This window comes from Pterocles gutturalis, unplaced genomic scaffold (assembly GCF_000699245.1).
Source record: "Pterocles gutturalis isolate BGI_N339 unplaced genomic scaffold, ASM69924v1 scaffold45224, whole genome shotgun sequence".
Taxonomy (NCBI): Eukaryota; Metazoa; Chordata; class Aves; order Pterocliformes; family Pteroclidae; genus Pterocles; species Pterocles gutturalis.
Genome location: NW_010134881.1, coordinates 4368 through 29226, shown reverse-complemented (window position 1 = coordinate 29226; position 24859 = coordinate 4368). Strand labels below are relative to the sequence as shown.

General features: G+C 38.1%; 1 protein-coding gene across 1 annotated transcript; it reads right to left on the bottom strand.

Moving 5' to 3' along the window:
• Positions 1-178: 178 nt before the first annotated feature.
• CARF (calcium responsive transcription factor) lies at positions 179-24859 on the bottom strand. Its single transcript, XM_010081712.1, has 14 exons — positions 24749-24859; positions 23013-23234; positions 21793-21913; positions 19453-19582; positions 17832-17916; positions 13307-13496; positions 10865-10985; positions 9799-9942; positions 9111-9344; positions 8549-8711; positions 7487-7562; positions 3931-4061; positions 2544-2910; positions 179-297 (listed from the first exon to the last, which is right to left on the bottom strand). The coding sequence occupies exons 1-14, from the start codon at positions 24857-24859 to the stop codon at positions 179-181; spliced, it is 2214 nt and encodes a 737-aa protein (XP_010080014.1).

Sequence of the window (24859 nt, the reverse complement as noted above, 5' to 3'; positions counted from 1 at the left end):
CAGTGAGTCACATCACTCCTACGTCAAAACAGCTGTCTGTCAAAACTAGTGTAAAATATGCCTAGTCCGAATGTCACAGTATGATTTTAAAGAATAGCATTACTTTGAGAGCACCCATCCTTCCTTCCAAGACATTTAGAGTTCTCCAATTTGAAAAATCCTTCCAGGCTTCACAGATTTAAATAGGTGAGGAACTATGGCAGTCTCTGATTTTATCTGGCTCCATAGACAATGCTTTTTCTCTTGGCTCTTGTTTAACTTGGCTCACACAGATAACACCCTCTGTATTTTCTTCAGCTTAAAAACAAAACAAAAATCAAACATTGAAGTTCAAACTCCACTGATAACGCTTCAGCCCCAATAACTGTATGCATTTAAAAACAAAAACATTTCAGGAACTCAAGCTAAGAGGTAAGGCATTTGTGAAGTTAACTGCTGTTTAGTTTGACAGCCAGTTATGTCATATACTGTGCTATACGACATTGCAAGTTGACATGAATTTACTGCAGTAAGGACCCCCTTGAGTAAGAATATTTAAAACATTTTATAAAGAAAAAAAATGATGCTCACACAAAATGTCTTTCATCTTTCCCATGGACAAATAAAGCTACCATATATTTTTTTTTCTTTTAGATTTAGAGAATGACTTACACTTCAGGCATGACTGGCCACTTCTCAATGACTGTACATGTATTTTCAGCAGAAAACAGCTTATTCTTAAGTTAGCACTTGGACAAGAGAAAATCCAGAACATATAGCATAATTTTAGCCAAGCACATACGTGCGTAAGTGCATGCGTACACACAGGAGAAAAAAAAAATAGATATATACGCTGACTGAACTGCTAAGTTCAAGTATATGATGTTTACTCCAAATAAGCTCTATAACATTATTCCCTCTTCAGTCTAGACTGTTTTTTGGCCTCCTGCTCTCCAAAGAACTTGCTGCTGCTAGGAAAAAAAAAAAAAACCAAAAAAAAAAACCAGTAAAAAGTATGTGTTCATTTTACAGGCAATTCCTCCAAATAACTTAGGAATGGCACCACTGTTCTCAAAATTTCGAAGTTCAGGCTGGTGATGATAGACTGAGACCTCGGACAGGAAATCCCAAGGGAACAGTGATTTTAGTCCTTGCAGTCATATAATTTAATGTTTGACTACATTTATTTTTGTGTAAAATAGTATTTTAAAATTCACTTAACACTCATCACTTATATAAATTTTTGAGAGGCATCAACATCTAGATTGAACAAATGGGTTAAACAACTGAATGGAATAGGTACATTTGACAACCTCTCCGAAATTCTTTAACCCTGAAAGAAAATATAATTTCTGAGCAGATTAGTCTAATTCAATTATAAAAGGGAAAACAACCAGTTCCACAAACATTTGGGTAAAGCAGGCAGAAAATATCTTAAATTTAACTTTGACAATACTGCCACAGTAAAATATCCCAGTATTACTTTAATACATATTAATTTCAGTATATTTCCTCATGTACCCTTTATTTCCTTCTTATTTCTTCATGTAGTCTTATATTTACAATTTCAGAATATTACAGAATTTATTACAAATTAAGTTTTGCTGACCTGCAATAGTCATCAGGACACACGGAAATAATTATCACTATGGCATTATGAAGGCGTAGGCTATGATCTAGCACACCTTTACCTAGACATTCCTGCAAAACTACTCAAAAGTCATCTTTTTAGAAGTCACAGATGACAGGAAAAGATAATATATAAACAATACAGCACTGCACAGCTAACATTTCAAACTCTCTGGAAAGTGAAAAGGATGTGTTGCACTAATCTATATATGCTCCATATCTAATAGGTTTTCTTCACCAAGAATTAGAAATCATTCTTTGAGAATGTAAGCTTTCATTCTCAATCAGATTCCACAGGTGATAATGCAAGGACTGTATTTATATTTGATAACAGTGGTTTTAAGGAGCCTACTGTTTTGACAGGAAGGTATTTGTGGTGTTTATTGTGTATTTTTTAAAAAATATTTTTCAAACAGAAGTTTGAAATTCCAAGCAATTACATACAACTCCAACTGATGACTTCTAAAGCATATTGATGACTACAGGATCCTAGTGAAAGTTCATTAAAAAAATTCAGAAATCTGGGATAGTGCAAAGAAAGAAGTAATCAAAAAACTCACATTTCTTTCCAAAGAGTTCTAACTAAATTCAATATTGGTTGTTTTCTATTCTTATTTTCCATTTAAAAAACTATTTTGAAGACCACGATTTTAGATAAATATTAGGATTTTTGGCAAAAATACTGTATTCATCAAATAAGATGGTATTTCATCAAAGAAAATGATAATCAGTTTAACTAAGAAGCCATCTTTTTACAGCAAACTTTTTTTTTTTTTACAGTCAGCGTGTTTTCACAGTAGAAACTAGAATCAGCCAAAATAACTCTATGCTGTAGTTTCCCATTATCAACACATTTCTCTCCTTTCTTCAAGACACACAGAACAAAATCCACTGTGTTTCTATAGTTACATATTATTAGGAAGACTGCAACTTACTAAGTGCTGGATGGCTGTCCACAATCCGTACTGGAATAGCCTGTACATCTCCCAAGAGAATCTGATGGACTCCTCCTTCTAGGCTTCTGGAGTCGTCTACCCCTCCAACTGCCACCAGCTGGCCCATGGTGACCAGACTCTGATCAGAGACAGGAGGAGTCCCAAGAACAGAGGCAGTAGTATTGTGCTGTGTTAGGCCAGCACTTGCTTGCAGACTGTTTCCCTGACTAAGCACTAGAGAATGACTGGCTACTGCAGTCCCTATGGAATCCAAGAGACTTGCAGGGCTGGGAGGGGAACGGTTTTTTACAGCAATCAGGGCTGTTGATCCATTTGTGGAGGTAAAAGTTGACTGCAGCTGTAATCCCTGTGAAAGAGAAGGCAGAAGAACTAACATACCAGTATTTGCAGCAGGAGGAATCTGCATTTAATGGCATGTATTTTGCAATGCTGGAACCAGATACCTTCTGACTTCCTATACATCATCTCTTTCAAACAGTCAATCCCAGCAACCCTAGGCTAAGGCTGTATTAGAAAACAATTAGGACAATGCTATCCAGCAGCATCTAGAAGACTACTTTTGACCATAAAGCTCTAATTTTGGATTGATATTTGGTTTCACATCATTAGCCAATACTGTCCATTCCCACAAAAGGTGGGCACTAAAAGCTAAGCATACTGCTTTAAAATAGAGAGTGAGGTTGAGCCAGGACACCTTCAGAAAACAAGGGAAACAGCAAGTAAAACAGCATCTTACTGCAGATTGTATTTCTAGGGAAGAGATCATGCATTTCACTGGGGTTGAGGAAGCATGAAGGTAGCTTTTCAAAAAGTAATTAGAGAAGTAGGCTAAGAGAGCCAGCTTTGAAGGGAGATGAGCTTTAGAAGCAGCTCTTCTAGCATGACATTCTTATCCCCACTCTTCAGCCTTTCAACCTAGAAGCTTACAGATCTGAGCTGGGAGCAGTTTTAGGATTTTAAAGTATTTTCTTAGAGGTTGGAGGAGGATTTATAAGGAATAAATAAGACTGACTTATCTCCCCTCAGTTTTGTAGCATTTTCGTTACAAAATGACTGGACTGTGTGGAAAATTAGTAGGTGCCTGGTTTGAGGCAGAAGCCCACTACCTTCACCTACTTGGTTTTGCCTTCACAAGAGACCTTAACTACAGAGTGTCAAAAGATGGTAGTGGGATCCGCTGCACCACGTCTATATGCCAAATGTGACAAGCAAGAGAGGACAAAGTAAGAGTTGACAGCTATTTCAAAGTCCGTGTTACCTAGCCAGCGTTTGGGATCATTAGCTGAGAGGGAACTTGCTGTTCTCAGCTCGCCTTTGGCATTCCCAGTGCAAAATGTTTCATGTTCTGTAAACGACTTGACCGTACCTGAAGTTGTGCAAATATCTTAGGCTGAAGTGAAGAGAGCGAAGACAAAAGCTGAGCTGTTTCTGGTAGCAAGGGCTCCCCGCTCTGGCTGGATTCTGCTTTGGTGATGACCGATTCCCCTGCTGAGCTCCCTACAGTGCCACAGAGAAGAAGCAAACAGTCATGACAAATTTCCTCTTCCCATTTAAAAGCTTTCCCCACAAACAGAACAAACCCCTTCAATCTAAGTATAGGCATATAAAAGACATATATATACACAAATATGCTGTTCTCCTTGCAGAAGAACTTGGACGCTACAGAAAAAAAGGCTGGGTATGAGGAAAAGACAATACTACAGGAAGATTGTATGTTCCTATGACTGTTCAGAGTAAAAAAAAGAAGCACCAATAAAACCATTTCAGAGAGCAAAGTAATTGCACCTTACCCTGTGCTTTGAATTTCTAGCTATAACATAAAAGCTGAAATATTTCTATCAAACTAGCAATCAAATAATTTGATAATACATATACCTCAACAAGGGCTCAGTAACAGATAGGCATCAAAAGAACGTGTTGTCTTCCAAAATAAAAATCTACACAGGAAATCCTCTAAGTCTCACCACTCCCTTCCAAACATCTTTGTGGAATGAGGATAACTTGCAATATCACACCAAAAGTCCATTTATCTGGAGGCCTTTCAGACTACAGATTACATCATATCCTCAAAATTCTTATTTAATGAAAGAATGACAGACTTAATTTCCTGAAGATTCGTAAAAACTGACATCCACTTGTAGCAGTTTTTTGCAAGAAAACTTCAGTTTCCTGTTTGAGCCACCCAGAACACTTTGGATAAGGTTTATCCAGACACAAGCAGACAGTGCTTAGCCTCTTATTTTGCAGTTTCACTGCTATAACTGTAAAAGAAGATCCTGCCCTGTGGACGTAAAGTGAGCCTGGTGAATGGAAAAAAATTGAGAATGGTCAATCACAAAAAGCTTTCTAGCAGGAAATCATACAGAAGTTTCCAGACATCTGAGTGAGTGGAGATACATTTTTCAAAATATATACTGATTTGTAAACTCTAACTTTTTATCATAACTGGCCATCAGATACACTCTGTAAGTCTCCTTGAACACAACTACTTCAAATATTTAGGCTCTTTTTAATACTGCACAGAGATTCCACATGCATATGTGAATATTCACATGTAGGAAGACATGGTAGTTCTTTCCTTAGGTTGCATTCTACACCAGCATTCCTAGGAATAAAGCTAATAGTTCAACTCCTAATCTACCCACTCCTTACACTGCATGGGCATTCAGTATGAATGCCAAAAGTTTAAAAAAAAAAAAATATATAGGTACTTTATCTCACTAGTCATTATAGTTCATAAACGATGTAAAAGGGGAACACACTTAAGTTTGATAGTTAGAGTTATTCTTACACCTAGGAGAGAACAGAGAAAGCTCTATCACATGGAGATAGGGAGTTCTGCACAACAAGAAAACAAAACAGCTGGATTTAGTTCTATTACTGTTTGACTTCTTAAATGTAAATTTGCTCCCATTTGACACAAGTTGAAATTAAAAAAAAAAGTATACAAACAGTAGTTTGAGAAGTCAGTGTTGTTTTCCCTTGCTACCACTTCACATAACACTAACGAGAGCTGATTTTTTCAAAGTCAGGCTTCTTTTTTTGCTTAGACTTGTAATACAATTATAAACATGTTTTTGCAATGTGTACAAACACATACCCACATATTTAAGTGGAGACAAGATATGCTGGAATAAAAAAATCTGCTTATGTTCACTGAATTGGTGCACATGTGCAAAAAATAAACAAATCCAATTCTCTAGTTTCCTTTAAAATTCAGTTATGTCACTGAATTGAAATTTACACGTTTGATAGGCTACTTTGCCTTAAAAAATTATCTGTGAAAGACAAAGCAAGAATTGGTCTTTCTGAACCTTCTCCAGCATTCAGACAGTTCATACCAAAAGTCATCCCTGGGAGTTAAAAAAAACCTAAACAAAACAAAGCCCAACATTAGTCTTTTTATTAACTATAAATGCACCGGTGCACATGAAACTCCTCCACACAAATCAGGTTCACCAAGTAATTTAGGAGAAATCACACAGTGAGACAAACCTCTGGGGGTTTATTTTTCCTGCTACAACAAAGATGAGAAACAGATCAGAGAGCGACAAGGGGCCAAAGGGGAAAGAAACCCAAACACATCAGGACTTCCTCAGTCAAAAACCACGCTAGAGGATAACTGTCGACATGAGTAAATCTTTAAACCTGACAACAGTGGCAGAGCCCCTTTGGTCCCATTGGACTTCTCTACCACCTGTCTGGAACAAAAAGAACCCACCACCATGTTCCAGTTAAATGAGGAAACAAGCTGGCAGTGCCACTGAGATTAAAAACCTCTAAGAACTCTGCAGCATTATCTTAACATATGCAAATGACTAGGCTCTTCCAAATTGCTGCCATCATATCTCTGATAAAAGCCAACAACTTTTTCGATGAGCTTCATATCAAATGTATTAAAGAAGGGATGGGGGAAGCATCTACAACATGCAGGAAAGTTCTTTTGGTGTCACACTAGTCAAAATATCCTTGAAACCTGGGGAAAAGGGCAGAATAATTTCATTTTAAATTTATTATCAGCCACCATGATCCAGTACAGCATCTCAGCCTATGTGCAATCCTAACTATGTGGGTTGCAAGTATGTCTGGTTACAAACACCTGAACTTTGTTTTAGTATATGTTTCGAAGTTGAAGTAATAGCAGCAGGAACCCACTTCCAACAAAGGAAAAATAGTGTAACTAGTGTCTTCAAAAAAACCAGACCGTCGACCACGAACACACAAACCCAAGCTTCAGTAAAGAAGTAACACCACATGAAGAACTGAAGAAACAAATCTCACAGCCCTGCTGCCACTAAACACCTGTGTTTCTATTTCTATTCCAAACACTAAGAAAAATGGAAGTGTGTTCTCAATTCTGACAACAGAAATACAGCATTGGTTGTTCAGGGCCTGATCCTAGCAGTGGAACTCATCAAGCCAATGACTTTATGAGAAAGAGGAATCCTAACAAGCATTCAAGTCCTTTTTAGCAAGATGTCTAAGCACCTGTGAAGCATAAATCATCAAGGAACTCAAGGACCCAGTTGGCTTGTGGGTCTTCTGTGCCCTGCCTTGTCTGCTCAGTAGGAATTTCATTCCCTCTAAACAGGCGATAATAGAACCTTCATTCAAGGCAAAATGTTCTTTCCATATAACCATCCCCCTAAAATCTTCAGTTGCTTGAGGATGCTAAATAATAGCCAAATTTATAATTTTCATAATTCTGCTAACCCCATATAACTACACATATTTTCCACACATGCACTCAAACAGTTAAAAAAAAAGCATGCCAAAATAAGACACATCAGAATAATCCTTCTTAAGTTCACCGGAGAGACAGAACATGACAGCAACTTCCCTGGAAGGAAACTGAACTTCTGTGACACAGTTAATGAAACAAATCACATTTGGAGACAGTGAAATTATTAATGCAGTCCTACCATCTGAAGGTGGTGAGGCAAATGTAACGGTCACTGTTTCTGTGAGAACATTCCCACTGTCTGTGGTCCACTGCAGCTGAAAGGAAGAAGATCTAAGTTCTCAGAAAGCGTGCAAGTTTGTCTACTACAGGAACACAGGCCAAATACAGGACTCATAGAAAAACACTGTCTGAAACTACACTTTCTTGTTTTCTTATAACTATGTATTTTGGGAGGTCTTGGCTTACAAAAAAACCCCCAAACCTGTAAAATATTTTTTAACATGCATTATAGCAGGAAGGCTAAAGTCTGCTCATGACAGTTCAAAGGCTTTAAAATAGAAAATAGTCAAACCATTTGGCTAATTAACAAGTATCAGGCACTCACCTGGGCCAAGAGCAGTGTAGGGAGAGGGAAAAGACTGACGATACAGCATGATTTAACAGCACAGTTTGTCAAAGATTATTTTAAATCAGCAATTCCTTAGCAGTCAGCCTCATAACTGGGAAAACTAGGATCAATCTGTATCCCTTATTACTCAATAGGTACAAGAAAATTAAGGAACACTGCCTAAGAGTTACTGAGCATTCTGAAGTATCTACTTCATGCTTACTTCCCTTGCTATAAAGTGCATTTATGAATATTTACACATTCAAAATGTTGTGCAAGCCCTAATTTAGACTGCACCCAAAACATACTTCATCTCTATTTTTCAGATACAGAAAAGTAGTAGTAACTTCTCAAAAACACGACAAAGCCATGACTGAAATTTTCTGACGCGTGTCAATTTTTCTATACATGGCTTCCAGTTCATGCAGTCATCATGAAGTGCTAGTATTGTATAATTTGTCAATCAATTAATAGCGATCTAATGCTGATGACATAAATACCGAATAAGGTCAGAAGGTTTTATTCACATTTAATCCAATCTTGCTCAGCCAGAGATTCCACTGAAAATGTTGTTGCTGGAAATATAAAGTCATAGAGAATTCTGGATGAAATACAGCTAAGTGGTAAAAATTAAAAATAAGACTTCCAATATTTAGCTCCAAAAATCAAAAAGAAACATGAAGGCCAACATACCGTTGCTGGGATACTTTCTGAATTATACACCATCTCGCCATTCCTCAGGGACTTCTGCACTTCGTGAATGTGGTTCTTGATGTCATTCACAGTAGGGAAGAAGGACAGGTTATGTCTTTCTGGCACTTCATCAGGCTTGAATAATTCTCTTTCCACATACTTTCTGTCACATGTTAAAGGACATTAAAATATGTGTATTTAAAATATATTGTGCTATTTCCCTCTGTTACAAACACTGCTACCTTCTCCCTCCCCTTACTGCAATAAAACAAGAGCAAGCTAGAGGATCTTCTGATCCAGTTTTTTGTGTGTCTGCTACAGAGTTTGGAATTAAAAATCCCCATTTATTCAACTAACTTTAAAGTGGACAGCAGCTCTTAGTGGCTACCTACAATGAAATAAAAAAAAAAAAAGCTGCGAAAAACAGAAAACAGATTCTCGTGACTTATGGGAAATATATAAATGATGCATCAGCACTCACAATTTAGTTGCCAACCAAATCAACCAAATGCAAAAGTAGATATAGCACTACAGACTGAGAGCATGCCAGACAGTTCTGTACCTTAGTTGCTTTCTCACTGCATAGACCTGCTCTATTCCCTGAGACACCAGTTCTCGGATCTTGTCTGCCACTTGAGGATGAAGTCGGGAAGGCAGAGTACAGTTCTCATCTCTAACAACTTCCTCCTCCTCCTCAGGAGAAGACACAGAAAAATGGGAGGGTGAAGAAGGGAGGCAGGAAGTTTCCATTTCATGATATTGGTGGGCTTGCTGAGTGGGTAACTGTACGTACCACCTGGCAAGAAGGAAAGAGTTTCTACACACAATTCTCAACGGCAGGCAAAAAAATTAGTCTCTTGGGGGCACAGTCTGACAGTCACAGATGACCTAGTTAGAGTGACAAGTTTTCACAGCCCCCAAGCTGGAAGATACTGCCTTTCAGAGCTCAGGGCCCTCTCACACCTTTCACTGCAAAATAAACCACCTCAACACCCCCATATAATACAACTATTTCTATCTGTTCCCAGCAGGGAAACATCTGCTGAAGTTCCACAGCTTGGTGTTTCACACATTTACCAAACTAAATACTCCAGAGTCACGGAAGTCTTACTGACATTGGGGGATTGTTTACTATTGATATTAAGCAAGAACCTTAATAAAGTGACTAAGTAAAAAATAAAGCAAAACAAGCAAATTATTGCTCTTTTTTGCTTCATTTGTCAAGATAAAGAAAAAAGTGGAAGTTTCACCTGAGGACACCGCCAGCATCTATCAAGTTCTTCTTCAGCATGTTGAATGCTTTCTCCTGCTCCATTCTTATGATTTTCTTGTCAATTTTAGGGTCAGTAGGAACTCTGTATTCTGGAAACTTTTGAACCTTTTTAATATAGATCCTTCCAAGGGTGGAGGGTGGGAGGGGGAATAAAAAAAAAATTCTGCTTCAATATACTTTGCCCTCATGGGGAAGGCAAAAAACCCACCTACTTCATATCAGATATTAGTATAGAAAAAGCTCAAGCAGAGTGTTGCAGGAGGTGAGGAGCCTCTGAGAGAACTGTAGGATTGTTAAGGATACATGAACAGAGATGGATGCAGATGGATACAGACAGACACACTTCTGTTACAGTCTGGAAGTCACTCAGGGTGATTTTGCACCTCAGCAAAAATCCTCTGTCCCTCAGTATAGTAAAAGCACAACACCATTTCTGAACAGGCTGTAGTTCACCCAGCTCGAAGCTAGAATTGAGCACATACAAACCTAGCTGCAACTGTCCAGATAAACACACTCTTAGCTCAGTAAAAACTGAACAAGCACCCAGGAGGATGCTCAAGGACAAGGAAAAAACACATTAGTGTTGGATGAGGAGAAAGCCCCCAGCAAACAGGAAGAACTGTAACTCTTTCAGCAAATAGGACATCTGCTAAATTAGGATGATTGACTGATACGAGTGTAATTAAAAGCCTGAAATAAAAACAACAAATAAGATGACAAAGTTTTAGGACCAAAAATGGTTGCTACTAAAGGACACCACAATAACTAAATAATGTCCAGGTAGAAAACAGTTCCCACTTGTATTTCATATCCTGATGTTCTACTACTTTGCATCGAGCAACCTATCAAATCTCAGCCTTCTTCAGTTTAACAGGACAGCATTTCCTCCTTCCCTCAAAAAAAGTACCAACCTCAAGTTAACAAGGAAACAAAGCTAAAGGGCACATCTGCTACCACCTCCAAATGGTGCTCTGTCAAGGCTTGCAAAAAGTATGCTTTCTTAGGTGCTGAGTAGCAATTCCAGCTTTATAGACAATTCTCACCTTGCTGGACAAGTGGCTTTGTACAGATGGCAAGAGGTGCTTTCCTGCTCACCAGCTTTTTTGGGCTGGAACCCCTTCCTCCTTGGCCCATATTGGCACTCCATTACAATGGCTCTGCTTCCTGAGAACAGAGTGTAACACACTCTATTTATTCAAAGAACCACTGAAGCTATTACAGTAAAACAGTAACTATAGAAAAGATGAGAATTCCAAAACAGCTATTTCTGTTTACCATCTGACCCTTAAGTGTATCAAGCATTCAAATACAGTGCAACTGCTGCTCTCACAGAACGTAAGGAACACAGAGCATTTTTAAAGCATTTCCCAAACTTATTAAACCTCGCAACACTCCTGCAACATACATGAAGGCAAAATAATAGTATTCTGCCCTGGTGAACACCAATACTTCACAAGATGAGCAGCCTTGCAAGTTACCAAAGGAGTACAATACTGGTAATAAACATAAGAAAAGCAGAATCCCCAAAATAACTGAGAAAATCCACAGCTGAAATCAAAAGTCAGCAGCTATTTCCAGCCTCCTGTCTTAAATCAATACTTCAGACTATGCTGTCCCATAAATTCTTACTTGAATTCTGACCAATCTTATCTGCTAAATTACATTGTTCCAGTGTGGCATACCCCCACAAAACCAGACAGGCTTAAACAAATATTACTTCACTCTAAACTTGAAGTGACTTCTTCCAGTCAGACCTCTAACAAAAAGGGTAATAGGCATAGCATTAAAGTGGTCAAGAAAGGAACTTCTTCCAAATTTCTTCCATGTCAAGTTTAGTTATCTTTTATTCACAATTCATATACACGCATGCAGGCAAGGAGCTGCCTATACCACAAGTGATACAACAAAAAGCTTTTTAAGTATCACAACAGCAACATGTGTTTCCATAAGGTACCAAATGATTTATTGCCTTACACTGTGACATTTAAAAAAATTATAAAATCCATGCAAATAAAGAAATACAAAATTTAAAGGCAAATTATGTATAACAAACAGCTATCTTGTCTCTTTTTTAAAAACAAACTTAAAAATCAAAGTTCTAGGCTTGAAAATACTTCAACAGCTTTAAACTAGTCCTTGCTAATATGAATCTCAAAAGCAATTTGACGGAGCCCTTCTTCTACAAAAGTATCAACTATCCAAAATTCTTATTAAAAATAACAATAAAGATTTTGATGATTAGTGCGCGCTTTACACTATAGGGAGCTACCCAGCTTCTCCCTATTTCCCAACAGCTGAAGCACAGCAGGGAAACTATTACAGATTGGTTCCACTTATGCAGAAGGGACAAATTGCTCAACACTTCTGTCCTGCACAGTTTAGAATTCAGTTATCTGGGAATTACACTGCAGTTCAGTAAATCATATTTGGAGCCTCCGCTCTACAGGTGTAAAGGATTTTAATGAATGCTTTTCATAGAGGAGTTATAACCTGAACATAGTGGAAAGGCAACATGTTAGAAATATACATAAAGCCTGCTGGGGGCTCTGAGCAAAGCAAAAATGTTACAACTTCATAATCTGAGTCTCTATTAGTTTCCAACCCTTTAAAGAAAAAAAAAATCTATGTGTGTTTTTGCTCTAAATATCTTACTGTGGGGTAACTCATCAGGTAGATCTTACTGAAACTAAAGATGTCTCACATGCTTTTTGAGGAAAAAATAAAAGTATAAATTGTTTTGGCTTTGTTCTTAGCTTTCTTATGCCTCACAGTTTACAGCTGAAACTTTAAAACTGGGGATAACATTTCATTTTTTCAGTTACTTTCAGAAAAAACATAATTAAATAACAAGCACATACCCTACATTTCAGTCATTTGTGACCTCTATGTAACAATTAAAACCTGTTAATTTCAGATCCAAATGAGCTCTTAGTAATTTCATGTATGAATTGCATGAGCTAAATATGCAAACTACCAACCTGTGTAGTCTGAACATTAATTTAAAAGAAGAAAAAACATCTCCTGAGATATGTTGATGTTTATTTTGCTTTTTAAATGTATTTGATTCTTTAAAAGGGTGCCATTTAAATAGTTTATTGCCTCCTGTGGAACAAACTTGTCAAAGGATCTCCAAGATAGGCAAGAATATTCAAACAAGCTCTTACCCTTATGAAAACTTTCACATCCTGATAGAGCAGACAGGGCCTCCATCTAAAGATCTCATTACAAGAACCCCTCATCAAATAGTGCTTAACTAATTTATTTCTAAAGAACAAAAGGAAGCAATCACAACAAAACATAACCCTATGGTTTCAGGTAAACAAGCTCCTTCAGACTGTGTCATGGAGGTGCCCAAGCGGTTCTTTTTTTATGTTTGTGCCTTGACTTTATCAACACTAAGGAGCACCATAAAGATCCTTCTTTATGGCCAGTTGGCAACTGCGGTTGAAATTTTGAAAGTAGTTATTAGAATAAAAGTTAGTTACCTGCATTGACAAAGGGGATCCCATCATATGGGACATACTGAGATTTCCACATCAACCGTGTGGCAGGTTTGGCTGGGCTTGGAGACTGGCGTGTGCCCCACACACTTTGTGTTTGCTGCTTGTGTAGCGTTAGAACGCTCTCTAATTCTGTCTCGCTCACACAATAGCCGCGGTATGAGTCCCCAATTTTCTGCATGGAAAGGAGGTGAAATAATAGGATTATTCTCCCATCTGACTGCTGAACATCACACAAGAAAACAAAAGCAGTCAGGGACTCTGTCAGGTGAGGACACAGGCACAGATTTTTGGTGTTTCATGTTTTTTTCCCCACTGGTATCCTCACAAATATATTTACCACAGGATCTAACACTAGAGCGGTCCCCACTGAGGTCAGGAGTTTGTCAGCCCTCCAAGACCATAAGTACACCAAGAATCCTTGAAAAGATTATAGTTACTGCCAACTCTTATTTCCATAGGACAACCTCACTCCTGTTGTTTCCCCCAACACATACTTCAGTTGCAATCACCTCCTAGACAAATTCATCTTAGGCAAACATTTTCACTTAGAGAATCTCTGAAGCACTAAAAATTGTCTATGCATCTGCTTCAACACACACATGCCGCACTAAGCTGGAGCAGAATACACCTGCTTGTACCACCAGTAACCACCTCACCCACTTAGCACACTCTTGATTCTCAACGTTACACAGAAACATAACACACCAAATTTGACACATGCAAACTGATGATGGTTTCAATGAACTCTGCTAAGCTCTAGGCAACTCCAGAAAAACTGCATGTAACCTGTCTCAAAGTAAAAAAAACCCCACAAACCAAAAAACAACAAAGAAAGAAACCACAAACAACTTTGCTGACTTTGCAATATCCCCTGTGACAGCTGTTTAGCTACTCAGTGCCATCACGGCTGGTTCAGAGCTGGTGTATCAGGGCCAGCCAGCAAGCAGCCAAAGCACTGGGACAGAAAAGAGCTTTCAATCCAAATTCAGAACGCCATGCTCACTTCTTATGCAGCTTGGGATCAGGCTGACCAAGCAGCTGGAAGTAACACCCAGAGTAGTCTGTCAGCTCAGTCTTAGATAGCATATCTGTGGGGCAAATGCATGGTGAATGAGTACTGAAGTCTGATGGATCTATTTTGCCACCTTCAAAGGCAGAGCAGACAGACATTTAAATAATACCAACAACAAAAGCAGCAACAGTGTCTCTCTAAGATTATTATGTCACAAACACTTGTGAGTTGTCACTAGACAAGTGCATAAAACCTGCCTCACAGTCACCTAAAAAAACCCAAAATGTCTGTGGTTAGCAAGACGTCAAGCCCAAGAACAAATGAACACCTTGTGAATGAACTGGGCCAGCACAGCACTGCTGCTAGTGCAAGCCCAAAAGCAGATGGTTATGTATGCACCGGCTGCATCAGTCATTGAGACGCCAGTTGCTTACACTTCAGCAGCTCCATGCACTGCAGGAGCACTGCTCCAGCAATTAAGAAAGTCTACATGGGCTGCACTCACACAGCTGTGGTGAGGAAGAGATGCTGGCAATTGTTTAGCCAGAAATTATAAATAACATTTCTGTCCAAAATTAGATCTGAAAAATTCAGGAGAAGCAAAGCAGCCTGAGAGGTGTAACAAGTACCCTCTTCACAGAAGCCTGGGATGCCCCCTTTCGCAAGAGGTATTACAGTACCACTACAAATGTGAATATTGCGTGACCAGCATTTTTCTTTCCATATCTTACACCTGTCACTATAATTAGGTCACTGACCTTGTTCTAGGGAGATGAGAGAAGACTGATAAAACTGGTGTGCCAGAAAAGTAGACGTAACGGTTAAGACACTGTCTCATATTCTGGCTTTACTTGTGCACAGGATAGATCATTTTCCCAAAATTGGCGGGAGAAGGGGTAGAGAAGGATATTATACAGCACATAGGATCGCCGCTCTCTAGAAGCTTCCCAAGCAGGAACAAATGGACAAAGGAGGCCATCTGCTCCACACAAATAAATGAACTTAGCTTTGTACTGTTCATTAATTAATGCAGTTTTTAATTACACTCTATTTCAGTATGCTGCTTTATGCTGGAAATGCATTCTGATCAGATCACTGAAAACCAAGTAGGTTATAGAAAATACCCAGTTTTTTTCAATCCACTTTTTATTAACAATGCAATTACCTTGAAGTAATCAGACACTCTCCAACCCTTTAACTTCAGCCAAGTTTCAAGCCAAAAGAAGGAACAATTCCTTTTCTCCCCCAGCCTCATCTCAGCAGGAGTACATAAAAGATTACACTAAAGTACACACACCAGCACTGCAGTTTTCCTTGAGTGAACTAACACAGCAGGATAGCAGAGGCATTACACTGTCTGGCCACAACAAGTGCAAACTGAACATTGCAAGGCAGTCAGGGAATCAACACTAAACACAGAGCTTAGTGCCAGTTTTGGACAGCTGCAGCTTTTATGTTTGCCTGCAGTACTACCTTGCCAAAAGACTCATTGTCCTTTGGATTTCAGCTCCCTGGGATATACAACTGGCAGCATCTATGGAGGCTACGCCATGGCTTCACCTGCTGGTATCTTCTGTGAAATTCACACAGACTTCCACACTGATTAAGTTTGTTTCTATTCTGGTGAGTGACTGAAAGAGTGGAATTGTGAGTTGCCATATTCATCTGCACCTCTGCTACATCTCCAGATTACAGTTGGGCACTTCAATCCTGTTACTAGTAACAAAACATTCTGCAAGACAGTCACACCTGAAAGGTAACACCTCAATATCCTATTGTTTCTAGTCTGTGCCCATGAAAAGGCACATGCATCCTAGCAGTCTCCAGTGGATTTCCACTGTGTAATTGACAAACTCAGCACAGCAACTCTGCTGATAACACACAAGGAGGAAGAGAATTTGGGTTATTCCTCCTTGGATCAGCTGACTCTGCAGGGAGAACAGAAATAAATTTCTTCTTTGTTTGTTTAAAGGATCAAGGAAGATGAATGTATACAGGCAACAGTTCTGTTGAACAGCAGGGGCAGATGTTTATAGCCTCAGACCACACTAAAACAGACAATATTTTGATTTTATTTTTCTTTAAAAATAATAGTTCTATAAATGCTGCTGCTGTGAATTTTAAATGTAGCAGGTGAAATTTCTTGTAATAGGCTCAGACAGACCAAGCAGACCACAATACAAGTCCTCCTATAAAATAAAACCAATAATACAGGATTCAGATAAGCTACATTGATGTTAGGAAAAGAAAGTGTGTACCACATAGTTGCTACTGTGTTTTTAGCACTAACTAGCCATTTGAATCAAGTGACTCATTCAGTGAAAACAGTATCTCCACCATGGAAGAATTCATGTTATTAGTTTTCAGACCTCTTAATGTTTGGGTGGATATAATAGTGGGCAATACCATTTGTATGAAACAAAAGGCATATAACAAAGAGGAATAGATTAATATATTTAGTTAATTTAAAAATTATTTCTAAGTGGATACAGAAAGAAATTCAATTTCTAAGTCCCTGCAACTGCAATTTCAAGTTATCAGCGGCCAAGCCAATAGGAAAAACCTCAAATGGGAGGGATATCTAATGAGGTGAACCAGCTAGAGAGAGTATGAGTTTTCCCTTAAGAGAAGTATTAAGAGAAAGTAAACTAAACATCTATTAGGAAGAGTCTGGTAGCAGGAGTAGATGATCTCTCAAGAACATTCCTATCTCCCCTCCCTTCCTCCTAAGTGATTTCTGATACATTCTAGCTGTAGATATCAACCCAGTCATCAGGACAGTCCTGCAGACATATTACGATATGCAAGTAAAGAGAGAGTTCTGTTTAGGTCAAAAGCCATCATAGGGAATAAAGGCAGAGCATTTTTTAACAAAAGAGAAAACAAGCACAGGTAACCATGCTGGTACCAAAAAAAAAAAAAAAAAAAAAAAAAAAAAAGAAAAAAAAAGAAAAAAATCAATAAGAAAATCTAAATAGAAATCCTTAATAAAACACTGACATGAAGGTGCTCTGATAAGTTCTAGACTTGACTCTGGTGAATCACATGGATTTTGATTTCTAAGTGACAATACAATTGTGAACAGTTGCAGACTTAGGCCATACAAAAGCAATTTTATTCTTTAATTAATGGATCACCAAAAACTAGTTTGCTCAGCAGAAGACAGCAGTTTGCACTGCAGTTCAAGAGTAACTCTAACATGGCACAGAACAGCTCTTCCCAGCACAGTAGGGCATTGAGATTTCAGAACCACACCGTTTGCTTCAGGAACAGTTGATGGTCAGTTATTCAAGCTTTCCCAAAAAAGGATGGGATTCCACAGCATTTTATGTGTTTAAATGTGCTAGTAGTACCAGCTAGTACCAGCACTATTTCATAATATCAGGAAGCTTGAACACCACTTCTGCAACTATGAACATTACTCCTTTCACAGAATAGGATCAGTATCTTAAACCTATACGACAAAACATGAAGTCAGAATTCTTTGCAGCCCACCTCACAGTTCCTGAGACGGCGTGCCCATGCAGGTGTATTTGGCGGCAATGGCTGGAGAGGGATGGGAAAGGCATCTTCCACCACCCTGAAAAACAAAAACATATAGTAGAAGTCTATACAGACAATTTAGTCTAAACTACAGGTAACATGTAACATCAGTGCATTATGTATAACCCTACAGCATATGATCAAACTATAGATATTGTATCAACTTTCTTTAAAAACCTGGGGCCAAATTTTCCCCTATTCAATTTCATTGTTAAAATAATTCACAGTAAATATACATATTTTTAAAAAACCCACTGTTTTCTAAATTCAAGAAGACCTCTGAGCATTCAGTGTTCTCAGTATTGTTGCTTGACAACAATAGACAAAACATGGTGAAACAGACCAGTTGATTGTCTTGATAATTTTCTTATGCAGACTGACGGTAGAATGCTAAAGGTTAAAATCAGTATCAAACACTTGTTAAATGCTGCACATTTCAGTATATTTCTAAATTACTGAAAACCAGCTCCAATAACTATTTCAAGTAAGTATCTAGTTTCTGCATTCCCTAAATGCGAAGGCAGAACCAATGCTAACTCAATCTTTATTATTCCAAAATTCAAGTGCATCAGCTCCTCCTGTCCATACAAACATGTCTCCTTTCCAGGATTATCTTTCTAACATGTAAAGACTGTGTTCACAAAACCCTTTCACAAACTGTTTCTCTTAATTTAATTGTTTCTCGAATCTATATAATTTGTGCCATGGTGAGATTATTCTAATCTCTTCCACATCTTGATTTTGAAAGAGCGTAAACCAATGCAAAGCCAGCCTGCCGTCTTTGGGTCAGGTTTTTTTTGTTCTTTTGTTTGTTTGTGTTTGATTTGGTTGTTCGCCTTTTTTTTTTTTTTTTTAGCAAAAAAGAATCAAGAGTATTCAGGAATTAAAATAGTAGGCATCACTTAGCATGAAGACAGAAACTGGTGGATATCAAGAGAATAAAAACCATTTTATCTTTAGAAACCTTGATAACTAATCTGCCTGTCTCAGTATTCCACTGAAACACACAGTTAGCAGCTACTTTCTCAAACTTTATGAAAGGAAGCTGAAGAAGTTATCCAGAGAACAAAGAGTAGGCTTTCCCTGTTAATGCCAACCATTGAAATCTCTGTCTAAAAACTTCATCTCTACAATCAACCCTACTTGCAGGAGGATGGTTTATATAGGTTTTAATATAGTCATACAAGAAACTCTGCTCCCTCAAACTTCAACTTTCCCTGCAGTTCCTTCACTGGATCACTTTCAACTCTTGGTTGACAGTGTCAGTGCCTATTTGGAGTAATTTCAGTAATTTGCACTGTGCTACTCTAAATGCCCACCTATTGCTCTGGACAGAATATATCCAACTACCTCTGAAATAACAGGTACTTTAATTGATTTATCCACTGCTCTGGCACACACAAAAGCTGCCTGCAAACACAGCTAGCTACATATCATTCACTAATACTAAGTGTTCATAACATGCATGCTATGGTAATTTTATGATAACCACTGCAAACATAAACTGCAAGAAAAAAAGGCAGTAGTAACAGCAGATCAAACTGATTGTTCATCTTTTTAACTCCTGACCTACCTGGTGGTTGTTTTTTTCGATACAGTGAGAGATGCCTGTGGATGTAGAATGTAACTACTTGCACTGTCTGCTATAGCAGCCACCGCCACAGTCTGCAAGCTCCCATCACCACGCTTCTCTTCTGAAACATCTTTGCAAAAATAAAACATCCTCCTGGTTAATAACTGGACTCAGAATAGAGAAATTACAAGCTATGATTAAACTTTATGTGTTGGAAACGCAAGCATTTTGATATATGAAGTAAGATTTCTATATGATAAAGTAGTTTGGTAGTTGTGAATCAACACTCAAAACTCTAGGCACACATATGAAAATACACTTCTTAAGTTTGTTTGTACTCAAGGACTTTGGCAATTATGCTACTGCTAACGAATCCTTTCACCACAAAGCAAATGATCAGAAGAACTCTGCTTTACATTTCCACAAATCCATATAGTATTGCACAACTATTTTGCTCAGCTACAAATTACACACTGGTTGCTTTTAAAATAAGAAAAAAAGATTATGATACTGCTTTGTTCTTAGAAAAGAACAACTAAACAAGAAAAAATGGGCTCTTGTAATTGAATCCTACATGCTGTTCGAACAAATGTTTCTTGATAACAGGGAGCAATCCATAAGCCAAAAAATACAGTTAGATTGAAGCCTCTGTGTTTAGTCAAACAAAAACATAATGGAAAACTGTGAAAGCAGGCATTTGATATTTTGGTCTCAACACAAAGAAAAGTGAGCTCTCTTTAGATGCAGGATTTTTGCTGTTCAATTACGAAACCTTCTCTCCCCCATCCCAAGAGTGATAGGCTATTGACTCAGTACAGAAATCACTCCACTAAAAAGTTTGTGCCAAAAGATTCACAAGCATGCACCTCAGAGAAACACCACTCGGGCTCAAAGCTCATAGCGCTGGTTCCTTCTACATAGGCATGCGCTTGCGACACTAAGGTCTGCTCTGAAGCCTGTGCCATTTCACACATTACTACTACCTGGAGGCAAGTGAAACTCAAGGACTGGCAATCCATTCTCCTTCCCCTTTAATCTCCATAGTAAACCATTGACAAGTCTTCCTAACTGTCTTTTAAAGATCAAATAACTATAAACTCATTTACACAGTAAGTCTCTAGGAAAAAAACAAACACACACAAAAAACCCCTGTAGCACTGTTGCAGAACATGTATTCAAATACTGTGAAATGGAGCTATTTGCAAACAGGGAGCCCCATGTAGTATGAAAAAGGAGAATACAGAAATACTATTCATATTCAGTGTTGCAACTTATTGCCTACAAAAAGTAGTAGCAATTATTTAGCAACTGAATCAATCACAATCATCTTAAGTCACGTAAGACTGTACAACTACACTTAAGCAGAGAGTAGTCTTACCCCTGCAAGAGCAAGTGGAGAGGAAGGGAAGGATGAGCATTAGGGTAGGAGCAAGCCTAGATCATGACCTGAATCCCAACTCTTTTTTTCTATACACCCAACATCAGGACTCTAGTCTTACCTTTGAGCTCTCATTCCACAGGAGCACTTAACTAGCACTCAGATTTTGAGAATTTGCTCAGATTTTGAGAATTTCATACAGAAAACACAAAAACAGCTTAATACACCTTGGAGAGTTTAACAAAACGTGACAACCTAGTTCTTAGTCTTATTCTGTGAATGCAAACTAGTGCACAGCATTTTGCCACCCAGCAAGGCTTGCAGATTTCAGTACACCCCTTTTCTAGAGAAAAGCTTAAAATTTGCACTTCTAGTTTTATGTCTCACCACATACTTAAAATGTGATACTTAACACACTGAAAGGGAAAGAAATTGGCAATGAAGTGAAAGTTACATCTCATTTTCTTCATTGGGAACTGAATTTCTACCTAGGTCCTTCATTTCTAGCTTTACAAAAGATGCATCATCACCAGTGATCTCCGGAACAGACCAGAAGAACATTAATTCTTCTATCTGCATTATATTAATTAACTACTTCACTCAAAATTAAGTAAACAGAAAGTGAAAATTTGAAGTTGATATTACAGCTGTCTGACTTGGCACAAATATCCTTATCAATGGTAAAAAAGGCAAGAAGCAGCTTCGTGTTTGATATCTTCATCTATACGTCACATATCTAAAGTGAGCATGTTAGCTCTTATTTCATAAGGCTTTCGCCCAACAGCAAATGTGGTGTGTGGGGTGCCAGATTCACAATCAGAAGGGAGATTCAGTAAGTATGTATTTTTGTCTTATAAATGACTAAGGAAAGGAAACACATAAAAGCAACGTGCTTAAAAAGATTGTGTAGGATATGCTTAGTCACAGGAACATACACCCCAAGTCCCACAGGTTAAACTCACCCTGTGTGCTGGTCACATCCAGAAGCTGACCTTGAGGAATAATCACTTGGGCCATTCCTGGCTGGGCAGAAGGAATGACATGCAGCACCTGTCCATGTTCTGACTGGCTGGCAACAATCATCTGTAAGGCAATCACACAAAGGCATGAACGGCACCAGTTTGTACGGTGATCATCATGCAGCACAACTGGGTTTGCTTACTACCAGAATGGGAAATATTTTGGTTGGAATTAAGACCTGTAAATTAACTTAATTTCACATTATAAGGAAACTGCCTATTTACTGCCAGTTTCTTAAAATTACTTTTCCCCTTTTAAAATAGTCTTTAATTGATTAAATGAGAGAAAAAGACAAAACTTAAGGGATTCTACAATGAATTCCATATTTATTTGAAACTTACAACACTATTATTAAGCCATCAAAAACCTGAAAGCCATTCACTGTAACCCCATTCGTGGGCTAGCTGAATTAATTACAACATATAAAAATTTTGACCTTTACTCCTAAGAAACTGACCTCTATGGGCAGCATTTCATGCAAAAGCAGATAGAAAAGCTCCAGGACTTAAAAAAAAAAAAACTTAATTAAATATTCTAGAATTCTGGAAAACTTAAACAACTCCCTACAGTATATTTTCCCATAATTATTAAGGACTTGATACCAACAACATTAGAAAACGTAGAATAATACAAAACACTATCTTCTTTCAGATTTATTATACTTTACATGGGTGAAGTATCTTTAGTGAGAGTACAACACATGCCAACCAAACCCTCTGGGTGAGAGTTACCTTTTCACAAAATAAGCATTAAGAATTACACAGTGATGTTTGAAGCAAATTAATGGGACGGGGGGAAGAGAGACATAATGGGTTAGCTTATTGCTAGTATTCCAGTCTCCCCAAAAAAACACAGAGAGACTTATCCAGGGAATACAGAGAAAGCAGCAGTCGCAGAAGTATGAGATCTCACAATAACATCCAGGCTTGATAATGACAAAAGATGTAAGTTGTTGTTTAATAAAATTAGTAATGGCTGGAGAAAGGATATGCCTACCTGAGGAAGAGCAACTGGAACATGAACTGCACCATTGAAAAGTTTCACCTTGTTGCTAAAGTCTGAATCAGCTGTTGTTACAACGAACAAGCACCATGTCAACAAGTTCTTCAAAGGGCTCCCTCATCTGTGAGCACACCACCTGCCCTGTTTCAGACACACTCACCATCTGCGCAGTGGGCCCTCCTACAGGTTGCAGCTCATAGAGAGGCTGCCCGGTTTGGTCTACCATGTGGAACTCCTCTGCAGAGTGAGGCTGTGGCTGGGGTGGCCGTGCAGGCGCAGCTGATGATGCAGAACTGCCTGAGAGGTGTACTGCGATGGGCAAGGCTGCGGGAGAGTCACTCTGTCCAAACAATGGATCCCTGGAATCCATGCAGGTTAGGTGCTTTCACAGAGGAAAAACAGTAAAATGTACTTTAATCCTGAGTAGCAATTTCTATTAAAAAAAAAGAAAAAGAAAAGAACATTTAAAACTAGTGAGCTGTGTTGTCTACTCAGATGGAGCTCTCGTCTTGTTTTCCATTTCCATGCTGAAAATATATTTATATTTATCATTCCTAGAATAAACTCTCTTTGCTAAGGGGAAAGAAAATCCCTTGTGCCCAAAATCTGTTCCCCAAAACTTCTCATCACTTTAAAACATCACAAGTCTACCCAGAACCTGACAGAACTTACACCAAAACAAAACTGTGAAACATCTGCCAACTTGATTTGACTTCACAAGAAATCCTAAATACTATTCTACTTGGCCTTTAGATACATGCATTTAGCTAGGAAGACAAACATTTCTTTACCACAGAATAAACACAAGCAACACAAACCTGCCAATTCAAGTCCAGGAATTACACAGTGCAAGACCAAGAATCAGGTTTTGCAAGTCTCAAAAAATAGGTACTCAGAGCTTATTCTCATCAAGCTTGCAGGATCAAGTCCTTACAGCACATCCCATTTTCACTAAATTTAAATGTTTAAGCACAAGTATCTGTCTTGTTGAAACTCTGACAACACAAATACTAAACATGTAAAAATAATGGAAAATAGGCAGCTCTTGTGTAAAATACCATTGCAGGCTGCCATTTGGCCAATGAAAGTACTGCAATTTGTTGTATCTCCTGCAGCAATCACATGAACAACTCTGACATTTCTGCTACAAAAATTTGTATACTACAAATAAAAAGGAAAAATGTTTCTAAATTTTACGCTAAAGCCAGACCCAGGTCAAACAAACTTCTTAAAAATTCTGCATGTATACATCTTCTGTGCTGAAACTGTCTACCGTAAACTACACCAGAAAAGCAGCAACAAATAGATTACATTAGTTGTGTTAAAGACATTGTGTAAAGACCATAAACACACTACTAAATCACTACCCAAATGATATTTCATGTTAGTGGAAATAATCTGCAGAAAAACATTCATGCACAAAAATTGCTCTGACTAGGAATATCTGGCAATATTTTATAATAAACACACTAAAGACCCCAGTTCCCTGATACCTACACAGATGTCCTGTGTCCCTGGATTCTTATTTGCCACATTTGGTCACTGAGCAACTTGACACAATTTTCTAGTGTTCTGAACCCCTCCTACTCCAAGACATGTCATCAAGTATTCCTTTATTAAAAGATTTTGTTAACACAATGAAACATATATTTATGCAGCCCTATAACAGGATCTATTAATATAATTACTAAAGGTTGTAGTTACATGTAACATCTAGATATTCATCAGTTCAAAACTGCATAGCACAAGAATCCAAGGAAAGGAATTGCTGTACTTTTTTAAAAGACGCAACGTATTACTATAAAGGGAAGAAAAAACACATTGACGAAATATCATACTGTAAATTCAACAGAGAGGATGTAAAGTATCTACAAAGACAGGACACCCATACCTCACCTGAAAAACCCGATCACTTGTTTCTGACTCTCCTGTGCTATTACAGTTGCCTATGAACAAATCATTAGATCCTTCCATAGCAACGTCACGGTCAGCTCCATTTTTTTCCAT

Coding starts and splice junctions, on each gene's coding strand:
- CARF (XM_010081712.1), bottom strand. CDS start 24,859: ATGGAAAAAAATGGAGCTGACCGTGACGTTGCTATGGAAGGATCTAAT. Junction 23,235..24,748: donor CAAGTGATCGGGTTTTTCAG/GTGAGGTATGGG, acceptor CCTCTGTGAAAG/CACCTAACCTGCATGGATTC. Junction 17,917..19,452: donor TCGAAAAAAACAACCACCAG/GTAGGTCAGGAG, acceptor TTTGTTTTTCAG/GGTGGTGGAAGATGCCTTTC.